This window comes from Sturnus vulgaris, chromosome 25 (assembly GCF_052056855.1).
Source record: "Sturnus vulgaris isolate bStuVul1 chromosome 25, bStuVul1.hap1, whole genome shotgun sequence".
Classification (NCBI taxonomy): Eukaryota; Metazoa; Chordata; class Aves; order Passeriformes; family Sturnidae; genus Sturnus; species Sturnus vulgaris.
The window spans coordinates 7,091,513-7,103,747 of NC_142267.1; the positions used below are offsets into that span (position 1 = coordinate 7,091,513).

A 12,235-nucleotide genomic window follows, 5' to 3' on the forward strand; every position below is an offset into this window, starting at 1 on the left:
TGCTGAAACTCTGGGGGTCACTGTATTTTGCTGGGACATAAAAAAACAACTAAATTCGTTCAATGTTTTCCACCCAAAAAAGCCCTAAAACTGTCAGGGACGTGCACAATTTCCCCTGGATTTATTCTACACCTGATAGAAACTATATATAAACATATCATGGAGTCACAGAATATCCTGAGCTGAGTCCACAACGATCATCAAAGTCCAGCTCCTGGCCCTGCGCAGAATAGCCCCAACAATCCCACTGTGGGATTCCTACAGGCTGGAATAAACTGCAGTTTTCATTGTGTTCGCTTTTTCCTATTTTTCTCTAATTTTTTCCCTCAAGCTGCTATGCCTTCCTTATCTTCAGCAGCTTAAAATGACTCTAAAAAGAAGTAGGAAAGCACAATCTCAGTGATTTTCCTGTGGGGTTATTCCATGTGGAATTTTACAGGAAACCCGGAATTCTGCCCAGCCTCCAAAGCAGACAAACTGAGCAAGCCTTCCCTGCTCCATCTTTCAGTTCCCTCTTGCCAGAGGTACCTGGATGCTGCAGACACACTCCTTGCCAAAGGCAGACACTTCCATGGATTTAGTTTTGCTGCAGAGCTTGTTTTGGGGCCAAAAGTTCTTGATTTCCCTGGGTATCTTTGAGGGGTTTTCAAATGTGATGTTCCCTCCTGGTTCCCCATCTTGCTGCCTCATCCTTTCCCACAGGGAGCAGAGGGAATTGCCATGGATGATCCTGTTTTTTAGTGGGGTTTTTTTTAATGAGATGAGGTGAAACCCTGAAAAGAGAACAAACCCCCAGCTCTGGATGCACAGAACAGGGTCTGTGAGCTGTGTGAACTGGCTCAGGGAAGGTCAGTGAGCTGAGTGCCTTAATCACAGCTAAGCTAATTAATTACAGGCTTCTAAGGTAGTTTTCTCTTCACTTTGAGGAGCAGCTCTGCCTGAGGGGATAATCCTCTTGGGAAGGCTCTTGCTGGAGCTTCACCCTGCTCAGAGATACCCTGTGGTTCCAGGGAGCTGGGGCAGCCTGACTGCTTTTCTCCAGGGAGGAAAGGGCCTGGTCTGGGTGTGGGGGGCACACAGGGCAGTGACAGGAGCTGCGTGGGGCACAGGGCAGTGACAGGAGCTGCGTGGGGCACACGGGGCAGTGACAGGAGCTGCGTGGGACACACAGGGCAGTGACAGGATCTGTGTGGGGCACACAGGGCAGTGACAGGAGCTGTGTTCTGTTACAGGTGCGTGTTACTACGATGCCAACCAGTCAATGTACGTGTTTGGGGGCTGCACCCAGAGCAGCTGCAACGCTGCCTTCAACGACCTCTGGAGGCTCGACCTCAACAGCAAGGAGTGGATCCGGCCCCTGGCCTCAGGTGAGCTCCCCCCGTGCCTCATCCCTCCTCCCCAGGCTCGGGTTCGCTGTTCCCATGTGTGTCTGGGCCTTATCCCACCGGGATTAGGCTGTGTCCTGGAGAAATGCGGGGTTCGTGGCAGAATCTGTCTGAGAGTTGGGATTGTTCAGCCTGGGGAAGGTTGAGTTGGGATTGTTCACGCTGAGAAAGATGTGATAATTGTTCAGCCTGGGGAAGGCTGAGAAATTGGGATTGTTCGGCCTGGAGAATAGAAGGCTCCATGGAGACCTCAGAGCCCTTTGCAGTGCATAAAGGGGCTCCAGGAGAGAAACTTGGACAAGGACACAGGGAATGGCTCCCACTGCCAGAGGGCAGGGATGGATGGGATATTGAGAAGGAATTGTTCCCTGGGAGGATGGGCAGGCCCTGGCACAGGGTGCCCAGAGCAGCTGTGGCTGTCCCTGGATCCCTGGCAGTGTCCAAGGCCAGGCTGGAGCAGTCTGGGGAGTGGAAGGTGTCCCTACCCATGGCAGGGGGTGGCACTGGGTGTGTTTAGGGTCCCATTCCGTGATGCCATGGTGAGAATCATTGTCCCAAAGCTGAGATTTTCTTCACTCACTCCTTTCCAAAATACTCCAGGTATTTTGGGGAGTGGAGCAGACAAGCCCATGCAGGTGGGAGAGCGTGGAAAAACAGGTTCATTCCTGCTGTCCGGGCACCCTCAGGTGGGCAGGAAGACACCACAGATTATTTCCCACACTGTTTTTTGTGCTGGAAATGTCACCCACAACCAGTTTGGTTTTTTCCTTTTAATTTCTGAATTCCACTAAAATAACCTTGAGGAAAGCAGAAGAATTGGGGGAAGCTTTTGGGGCAGGAGGAAGAAATCAGTGTTAAAGAAGCTGTTTTGGCAGGAGGAAGGAGAAAAGGAGCTCAGCATCCACCATCACTCCTTGTTGGGCTCAGAATTCCTTGTCCTATGCTCTAAGTATTGTGGACTGCTCAGATACTGTTTAAAGCATTTTCTGGTCTGGCACTTGAAGTCCTCCAAAATCCAGGGAATAAGGAGATAGAGGTCGAGATGGATATAGAGGGAGATGGGAAAGCTGGGCGTGTTCACCTGGAGAAGAGAAAGATTCCAGTGCCTGAAGGAAGGGGCTCCAGGAGAGCTGAAGAGGGACTGGAGACAAGTCCCAAATGCTGGTGTCACCTGGGAATTTCCAGCTGTGAACACCTCGCTTGGTGCTTGGATCTCCACCCACACTTCCCTTGTGTTCTGACTTTTGTGTCATAGCCCCTGTGTGACTCCCACAGGGCAGAATTAAGGAGTTGTGGATTTAAACGGGGGAAACGAACACCACCCCTCCCGATGGGCTCCTGCCATCCGTCCCGCCCTGCTGGGGCTGCAGAGGGGAGGGTGAACAGGCTCCTGGGCTCTGCAGAGCCCTGCTCCGCCCCAGGCCATGGATCCCTGCAGCCCGGGGAGCTCTTCCCTCGCTGAACGTGGGGCATGGCTTGGAGCCGGCCCCGGGCTTCCAGGGAGCCACATCCCAGCGCTCCCAAAGAACGGAGCCTGTGGGAATTCGTGGCGGGGCGAGGTCCCATGGGAAGATCCCCCCAGGAGATGTTCCTGCACGCTGTCGTGGGCCAGATGGGATCGCAACTGAAACTGGAGGCCAGGAACAGGGAGCGCTCAGGTTCCTGCTTTTCCAAAGGGATGAGTCACCCTTGGTGGGATCCGACAGAGCTCCTGCTCTTCTTTGGGTGCCCTGAACGTGGGGCTTGGCACCGCCTGCCTGGGAAAGGAGAGTGGCTGCAGGCGACAGAAGTTGGGAGCTTTGAAATCTTGGGATGTAAATAAGGCAGGAGAGGTTTTTTTAAAAGAAAAAACGAAGAGGTGACATTGATTGATTGCTACTCGTTGTGTGTGCAGGCTAATTGCTGTGGAGGAGTTCCCACACCTGTCCCGCAGACTCCAGAGCTCTGGAATAAGACCCTGGCTCTTTCTCAAGCCCAGCTTTTGCTTGGAGAGGTTCCCTCACACTCCATGTGTGCCCTCGTTAAGCATCGTCTCTAACGAGCCCTGGGCAGGGAATGGGAGCACAATGTCTTGGACACAACTTCATCCCTTTCTGAGAGGCTTTTCCAGGAGAAAACACCCTTTTGTTGTTGTTGTTGTTGCTGTTTGTTCCTACCTGTTTTCATCCAGGTTTTCTGGCTCCCAGGCATGAGATGACATCAGAGCTGGATAATTCCCCTCCAGCCCAAGCTGCTTCATCTGGGAGTAAATATTTAGCCTTCAAAGAAATAATTGGCCTGGGTTTCTTTCGTCTCAGAGACGGAGGAGGGAGATAATTGCTTCAAAAAACCCTAATTTTTGAGGTTTCAAAGTATTTTTTTGCTTAGATCTGAAACAATGGCTTTGACATGTGACTGATAGGGCTGGAGCAACACAAGAGAATTGTTGCCGGCTCTTCTGGAGAGCTTCTGGTGGGGTTAGAAGCTCTGGAAAGGAGGGTGGCAGGCAACAGGATCTCTTGTTTTCGGAAGGTGCCTCCCAGCCCTTCTCCCTCAAGCTCTCCTGGCCATTGCAGAGCTGCTCCCACCCCTTCCCATCCCACGCAGGATCTGCTGGAGCAGGAGCAGGATAATTAACAGCCCCATGTGTGGGACGCTGCAGTGCTGTCCCAGGGTAGGTGGTCCCTGGCAGCCAGAGACCTTTTCCATGTGTTTGGGATGCTTTCCTTGCCCTCACTTGCACAATTTACCTGGGCACTTGTTGGAATTTGAGCCCATCTGTGCTCAGGGCATCCTGATGGAGGACTGGGGGTGGTTTATGCTGGAATCTGTTTATCCAGCTGGAGGCCAGGGTGAGGCCCCACTCTTGTGAGTCCAGCTGGAGCACACTGGTTTCAGTGGTGAGAGTCCTTGCTGCTCCCCAAAAATGGCCTGAACAGCCAGGAAAGAAACCAAACCCCATTTGAAACAGAGAGTCCCAGGACTTTCAGTACCTGGAGGGCCTCCAAGAACACTGGAGATGGACTTTGGCCAAGGGCCTGGAATGCCAGAGGGCAGGGTCAGATGGGATATTGGGAAGGAATTTTTCCCTGTGAGGGGGATGAAGCCCTAGCACAGGTTGGAAGTGTCCAAGGCTAGGCTGGACGGGGCTTGGAGCAGCCTGGGACAGTGGAAGGTGTCCCTGCCCATGGCAGAGCTGGGACTGGATGGGCTTTAAGGTCCCTTCCAACCCAAACTATTCCATGACTCCATGACTTCATGCAATGGGAGCTGCAAGGAGTTGTGCTGAGGCCTTTGCTGATGCCTGGACTTGGCTGAGCTGGGATTCATCCCTGGATCTGCTGCCCTGCTGGCAGGGAAAGGTTTATCTTGTTTCCATGCAGGCATGTGAAACTCCTGGTGAGGTCCCACACATCCCTGTGCAAGAGAAGCTGCTGGAGGTTCCCAGAGAAGCCCCAGGTGCTTTGGCACCATCTGAGCCTCCTGTCCACACGTCCTGCAGGGATAACTCACAGGCAGAATCAGGAGCATGTCCCCAGGCAGTCTCCTGCTGCCCTGCCCGGGCTGTTTCAGGCTGTGTCTCTCTGCAGGCTCGTTCCTCACTGGGTTCCTTGGTTCCAGTTCCTCAGAGTCCTGCACTTGGCCTCTCTTGGCCAGAACCACGCCAGAAAATGCCTTTTTTGAATTAGGGAGAGAAAGGCCAGAAGCTTTGCTTTCCCGGGGGTTCATGGCACAGAGGTGAAAACTTTTCCCTTTAAAACTGAGCCTCTTGTGTTTATAAAGTCAGCAATGGTGCTGGAAAGACTAGAGCTTTGCAGGGAGAGGCATAGCTGCTGAAGTCCTGTAGGATCTGCACATCCTCTTCTTGGGTCTGTTTTATCATCCCCCTTCTGCTCCCACCTTCCTGCAGCTGCCTGGGAAGGCATGAGGGCTGGGAAGGGCCCCGTCTCTCCCTGTCCCTGTGTGTTTTCCCACTGCCAGGCCGGGATATCCCTCTCTGATCCACCAGGAGCTCAGGAGCCCCGAGGCTTTGCTTTTCCTGTTGCTCCCCAGGGAGGAGACTCCTCGTGCTGCTGCCCTGGGCCACCCTTGCCCTGGCACAGGCACCTCCTCAGGACTTCTCTCCAGGTGTTTTCTGTCCCTGGGGAGATGGGAAAGCTTCTCATCTTTCTCAGGATTTTGGGATCAAACCAGGCTTAGAGGCAGACCTCCGCCATGTGATGCCCTGATCCTCTGTCCTCGCAGTGCCGTAGCTGATCTTCCCACCTGCTCCAGCCTGGGAATGAGCAGTCCTCCACCCTGGAGTTTGTGCTTAAACCTCCTGGGTGGCCTTAGCAGGACGCAGTAAAACCCCTCTGCCAGCGGTTCCTCATGGCTCAGCTCTTCCCCCAGCCCCCTCCGTGCCATGAGTGGGAGGATCAGGTTTCCTTTTGTGATTGAGGGGAAGGTGCCTTTGATGGTGTTGTGTCAACAAAGGCGACAGCCCGAAGGAGGCAGGAGAGAGTCGGGAGAGACTCCTGCTGTCAGATGTGGTCCTGGCACAGAAACCTCCCCGTCGCTCGCAGAGCAGAGAGGTTTGGCCTTGCTTGACAAAGCTGTGCAAAAACCTTGCCTTGAGCTAAGAAGCCCAGCTTTGTTTTCATCTCCCCCTTCTAGAAAAGAGCGGCAAGTCTTCAAAACAATTTTCCAAACAGTCGGTAGAGTTTCAGGGTGCTGGTCCTGCTGTGGAGTGAATTCCTCAGTTGGGATCTTCTCAGCTCTGGGAGCTTTGTGGAGCTGCAGGAGACACAGGGAAGGACTGAGTGGGCTTCCTGAGGAGGGGAGGTGGCGCTGGATCCTGCAGGATCTCACAGCATCCAGCCCTGCACAGCCACAAAGTAGAGTAGCACCAGCACTCCCACTGGGACAGGAGCAGGGCTGTCCAAGGGCATGGGGGGAATCTGAGGAGTAAGCAGAGGTGTAGGAATAGTGGGAAGCTCCTCATGTGTGGATTTAAACCCCCTGTGACTGCAGAATATGCAGCTCATTCAGTTCAGGGTCGTGTTTTGCATCAGCTGTGTCCAGTCCTGGGCCCCTCAACTTAGAAAGGACCTGGAGGGGCTGGAGCGTGTCCAGGGAAGGGAACGGAGCTGGGAAAGGACTGGAGCATCAGGAGAGGCTGAGGGAGCTGGAAGGGGGCTCAGCCTGGAGAAAAGGAGGCTCAGGGGGGACCTTCTGGCTCTGCACAATTCCCTGACAGGAGTGGACAGCCGGGAGGGATTTGGGATCTTATCCCGGGGAAGAGAGACAGGGGAGAGGAAACGACCTCAGGCTGGGCCAGAGGAGGCTCAGTTGGACATCAGGAGGAATTTCCCCATGGAAGGGGTGGTCAGGCCTTGGCAGGGGCTGCCCAGGGAGGTTTGGAGTGCCCATCCCTGGAGGTGTTCAGGGAAGGCCTGGATGTGGCACTCACTGAGCTCTGGGCTGGGTGACTAGGAGAGCACTGGGCACAGCTTGGACTCGATGGTCCTGGGAGGCTTTTTCAGCCTCAAGGATTGTGGATTCTTTTCCCCGCAGAGCAGTAACTGAGGTGCTCTGCCCTGACCCCAAACTTCATTTCTGTTCCACTTGCAGTCACTTCCCTTACAGGGATCCCAGGTACAGCCTTGCTTTGGGCATTAAAACCCCCCAAAATTCTGACCTGACCAAAACTCTGGCTGCAGAATTCCCTTGGTGTCCCCCTGTGCCTCTGACCTCTGGCCCCATGGCCCCATCTGATTGAAGGCAAAGCTCCGTTTTATTAAAACCTCCAGATCACCTTGCGCCCACCACAGCTGTATGGTCGCTGTTGTCCTCCTGGGAGCCCAGAGGATCCAAGAGCTGATGCCTGGCATGGAATAACCTCTCTAATTATGGCTGAGTGCTCCAAAGTGGAGCAGGTTAATGGGGTCGATGGAAGTACCTTATGCTGTGAGCGGTCTTGGTGAGCCTGGAAGAGAGGAAAGCTTTTTCCAGCTCTTCCAGCTCACCCACCAAATCTGGGTGGTTATTTCCTCCTTGCCCTTTGAATTTGGGACAGTAGGGCCCGTTCCTGCCTCTGCAGAGCTGAAACATTCCGTGTTTTCCTCCAAAAATCAATGGCTTTCCCACCACTATCCAAAGGCTCTTGGAGTCCTCAAGCTCGGAGCAACTTGACCCCTTTGGAAGGTCAGCTTTAATCCTGTGAGCCTCCTGCCTGGAGCTTCCTTATCCTGCACCCGATTTCTTCCTTATCACACACCCAGTTTCCTTCTGATCACATGCCTAAATTCTTCCTTACACACACTTCATTTCTTCCTTATCCCACCCCTCGTTTCTGCCCTTCTGGAACAAAACCAGGACTTTCCAGGCTTTGTCACATGCCACCCTTTGGGGCAGAGGCTGTCCCAGCACAGGTTGCTTGGAATTGTTTTCTCCAGTTTAAATATATAGATTTTTTTTCCTCCTTTTTTGGGCTCCCAGTTTTACAAGGAGACAGACAAATTCTTCAGCAGTGTCCCTGGATAGAGAGTTTGGACTTCATTCCTGCCCTTGCAGAGGGTGGACTGGCAGCTCCGAGGTGGGAGCAGGACTGTTCTCAGCCTCTGGATCCATCTGATGTTCATTTGCTCCTCTCTTTGCCTGACTGTTTTTGCAGAACGTCTCTAATGGAATCTGTGGTGTTCAATACTAAATATCTCAAGGGCAAGAGATAAAAAATCAACTGAAATCAAATGAAGGCTTTTTTTTTTTAATCTGCGTCAGCTGCTGCCTGGTTGGGAAGGCACTGCTGGTTTCCAGATTAATCCATGGGTTTAGGTTTACAGCACACACCTACCCTCCCTTTGATTTGCCAGGCTCTATCCTCCTCCAGCTCATGGACTTTCTGGCTGTGCTTAACCTCGGGAAGGTTTTTGTTGTCTGGATCCAAACCATGTTCCACTGGCATCCATCCTTGGATGGCCACCCTGCCATGCGTGGCATGGATCAGTCCCGGGGACACGCAGGTAAAAAACCCACTGCAAACTTGAGCGTGTGGTGAAGGATTTGAAGGCAAGGATTTGTCCCACAGGTGCCTTCACTGAACCAAGCAGGAAAAGCCAAAAGATCCCTCCCCTGCCTGGGAATCTGCTCCCGACTAACAAAGACACCTGCTTGGAGAGCCTGGTGGGTGAAAGGTTTTCCTGGTCAGTGGGATGGGAAATGGGTGAGGATCATCACCACCAGGGAAGACATTCCTGTGCCTCCCATTCCTGAATCCCACATCTGAAATGGCCTGGCTTCCCACATTCCTCCCTCCCCCCGACCCTACCTGCCCCTCCCTCCAGCTGGCAACGGCTTATCCTTATCAATGCTGTGTTCCCACAGCTTTTCCAGCGGCTCCCCGTATCCGCCAAGGTCACCGAGTCACTCCGGGCCTCCTTTCCGCTCCCGGAGCTGCAGGGCAGGGGCCAGAGGCAGTTCAGCATTACAGTGAGGTGTGCCTGCGCCTCGGGAGCCGCTGCCTCCCAGGAATGCGATGCCAGAGGCAGCCGGGAATGGCTTTGAAGAAGCCATGGGTTACCCGCCCAGGGAGGTGGGAATATGCCCACGACCAGAGGCGGGCTCAGTCGGGTGAGCTGCCACCCCAGCAGGCCAAAGCACTTCTCTCCCATTCCCTGCTCTCTGTGTGCTGCAGGACTTGGAAGTTCAGCCAATTTTTATCCGTGGGCAAAACATGGGGGAAAAACATTCCCTGCTGTGGGAAATGGGCTTCTCGGAGCAGGGCTCGGCTGCCTCGGGAGGCAGCGTCAGACTGTAACACGCCCTCAGGGAATGATCCCTCAGCCTGTGGATGCCCTCCTGCCCTACCCCGGACAGCTCAGCCTGACGTGGCAGAGTCCTATGGGAAGGAAATAGAGGGAAAAGCTGAGGAGGCTGGGAGTGGGAAGTGGGTGCTTGAGTGGGCATCTGGTTTCCCTCTTCCTTCAGTACCTTTGGGGTCTCACTTTGTTCTACTGGCACGGACACCTTCCGTGCACCCGTCCCAGGGTGCTTCAAGCCCTGTCCAGCCTGGCCTTGGACACTTTCAGGGTTGAGCAGAAATCCCTCCTAGTAGTACTAGCAGGTACTAATAGTAGTAGTAATACCTGGTACTCCCTCCTCCACCTTGGAAAGCCATCCCAAAGTGCAGGTCTGTCATCCTTTTAACCTAGGCAGAAGTTAGGCTGGATTTTCCAAGAGGGTTGGGGTTTTTTTTCTATCAGGATTATTTTTTTTTCCTTTTTCCTGACGTTTGATTTTCTAGCCCTGCAGAGAATTTAATTTCTCACTCGTCTGAGTTTGGTTGGAGCTGAGGAATTTGCAAACTGTGGCTCAGACAAAGCATCTCCAACATATTTCCTTTTCAGGAAAAAGGTTCAAAAACCCAGAGCCACGCACAGGGTTGCTGACACTGGTGATGTCTCACATCTCATGAATGTGTTGCACCCCAGAGGGAGCTGATCCCTTCTTCCCGAGGCGTGGGAGGCGTGGGAGGCACCCAGGCGTGATGGTTTCCCTGGACACAAATTCCCTGATCGTTTCACATCCAATTATTCTGTTTTCCTGGGTCTCTGACAGCGCCTTCCCTCCTGGGCAGGTACCTCCCTGTCCGTTGTGGGGTCAGTGGGATAAAACCCCGCTATCCCATGGCTGCACCATCAGCTGGGACGGAAAGGTGCTCCTGGGAATTTCGGGCAGGCTGTGCTGACATCTATCGGCAAGAGCTCCTTCCAAGGCAGCCCAGCCTTTGCCTTGAGGACTCAATCCGCCAGGATTACGTGTGTAATACTCGGGATTGAGCAGGCAGCATTCCCGGGGCACTTTAATCCGTACCCAGCACGATGTGCCTTCCAAGCCTCTGCACATGCTGGTGCTCTGCAGTCTGATTCTAATATTTCCCCAAAGCATCTCCTGTAAAACTTTTGGAGATTGGGGCAGGCACGCGGAGTGACAGAGCACTCCCTCGTGCTTGTCTTCAGTCCAAGGGTGGATTTTGGTTCCTGACATGAAAAATTCAGGGAGTTCGGCGTTCAGGGCTGGAATTACTGGAATGAGAGAGAAAAGTGCTTCCCTGGCGTGGAGGGAGTGAAGTTCAGAAACCGATAGGTTGAAAATGGGAATGAAGGGGGAGACAGAAAGGGAGGGGAGTGCAAAGAGCTGGACTGAATTTCCCTTCCTGTGCTGAGAATTTCAGTAGAAAGCAGGAAGATGTTGGAGTTTCAATAAATAACTGTTATCCTTGCAGCAAATATTGGGAGCACCAACGCCCTGGCTCTTTCCAGGCTTTTTGCACTTCCTCCCTCTAACTGCATCCAGAAGGGTTGTGGATTCCCCATCCCCCAAAGTGTCCAAGGACAGGCTGGACAGGGCTTGGAGCAACCTGGTCCAGTGGAAGGTGTCCCTGTCCATGGCAGGGAGTACAATGGGATGAGCTTTAAGGTCCCTTCCAACCCAAATCATTCCAGGATTCTCTGGCTGTGCCCACAGGGTGGTCTTTAGAGAATAGTTGAGGTTTGGAGCCCCGTGGTAGCTGTAACCTCACCAAATTACACAGCAGCCGTTTCCTGGAACACCATTCGTTTTTGGATTCTCCAGCGTCGCGGCTGCCACCGCCTCCCTCGCGCCACGGGAAGCGATCCGGGAGCGGAAAGTGCAGAGCTCAGCAGGGCTGGGACACAGCCCCGCTATCCCAGCCCGACCTCCTCCCTGCCCTGCAATTACCCCCTCCTCAGGGCTGGGAGTCAGAAATTGCCCTCTATTCCCTCGCCTCCTGCAGGGAGCGCAAGCGGCGGAGCTGCTCAGCCCTTTCTGGGAGCGCTGAGCTCTTTAATTGCACCCGGGCTGATTCGGGAGGTGTCGGGCTGTTAAATCACCGGAGAAGTCTGCGGGGCAGCCTCACTGCAGGGGGAATAAAAACAGGAGCGTGGAAGCAGGGAGAGGTGGATGGTGGAGATTCCGCCCACGGAGAAAGGGAGCAGCGGCTTTTGCAAGAGCAGCACCTCGTGCGGGGCCAAATCCGCCTTTCCCAAAGGATGGGTGCGAAGGGTGACCTCACCCCACGGAGCAGCCGGCACTCGGGGCCATGCTGCCGGAGGAGGGGGCTGGGTGGATCCCCATAAAGCCTCTCCTGCAATGGAGCTGCGGGAATTGCGGCAGGAATTGTGGCGATCCCGGTTCGGGGCTGTTGGGAGATAAGGGCCGAGCCCGCGGCGTTCTGGCGCGGTTATCTCGGCACTGTTTGCTCAATTGCTGCATGAGGACATTTTTGCCAGGCATTAGCACAGAGTGACTCAGTAAATCCAGTTGCACAGGGTTCAGAGGGCACTGCCTCTCCTCTTCCACGGCTTTATCAGAGCTGCAGAACCTCACATATGCCGGGGTTAAAAAAATACCCACGGGCACCTTGCAACAGCATGGAGGTGACTGATCCTCCCCGGGGCTTCTGCCTCCACCTCCCAGAGATTGCGAGAAACCAAAGCTTCGCTTCCACGCTGGGGTTTGACTGGGCTTGTACCACAGTCCCAAGTCACTGGCAGGGTGGAAATCCCATACTGGGAGCACGGTGGGAATTTTTTGTATCAACATCAGGGGGTTGCTGACATGCCCCCCAAAATTGCAAATAAACTCGGGATATTCCCCCACTTCTTTCCCGAGAGGTTATTTGTGCCTGCAGAGGTCTTGTCTCTCTGCTGAGGAGACAAATCAGATCTTGCTCTGTTTTTCCTTAAAACTCTTGCAAGGCTGAATTCCTGTCTGCTTCCCAGCATGCAATTTGGGGTTTTTCTGGAAGGGAACAATAAATTGCCTGTGGTTTTAGTAAGATAAAATGATACTTCTGTGGCTTTTAAAGG

At 53.7% G+C, this 12,235-nt stretch overlaps 1 protein-coding gene across 2 annotated transcripts in view; it reads left to right on the forward strand.

The window, feature by feature from the left end:
• Window positions 1-12,235, forward strand: part of FBXO42 (F-box protein 42) — a 44,672-nt gene that overhangs the window by 21,651 nt on the left and 10,786 nt on the right. For both annotated transcript variants that reach the window (XM_088178848.1, XM_088178849.1), the window contains exon 4: window positions 1,233-1,367. In XM_088178848.1, the coding sequence (XP_088034974.1) occupies window positions 1,233-1,367 (135 nt within the window). The remainder of the gene's footprint in view (window positions 1-1,232; window positions 1,368-12,235) is intronic.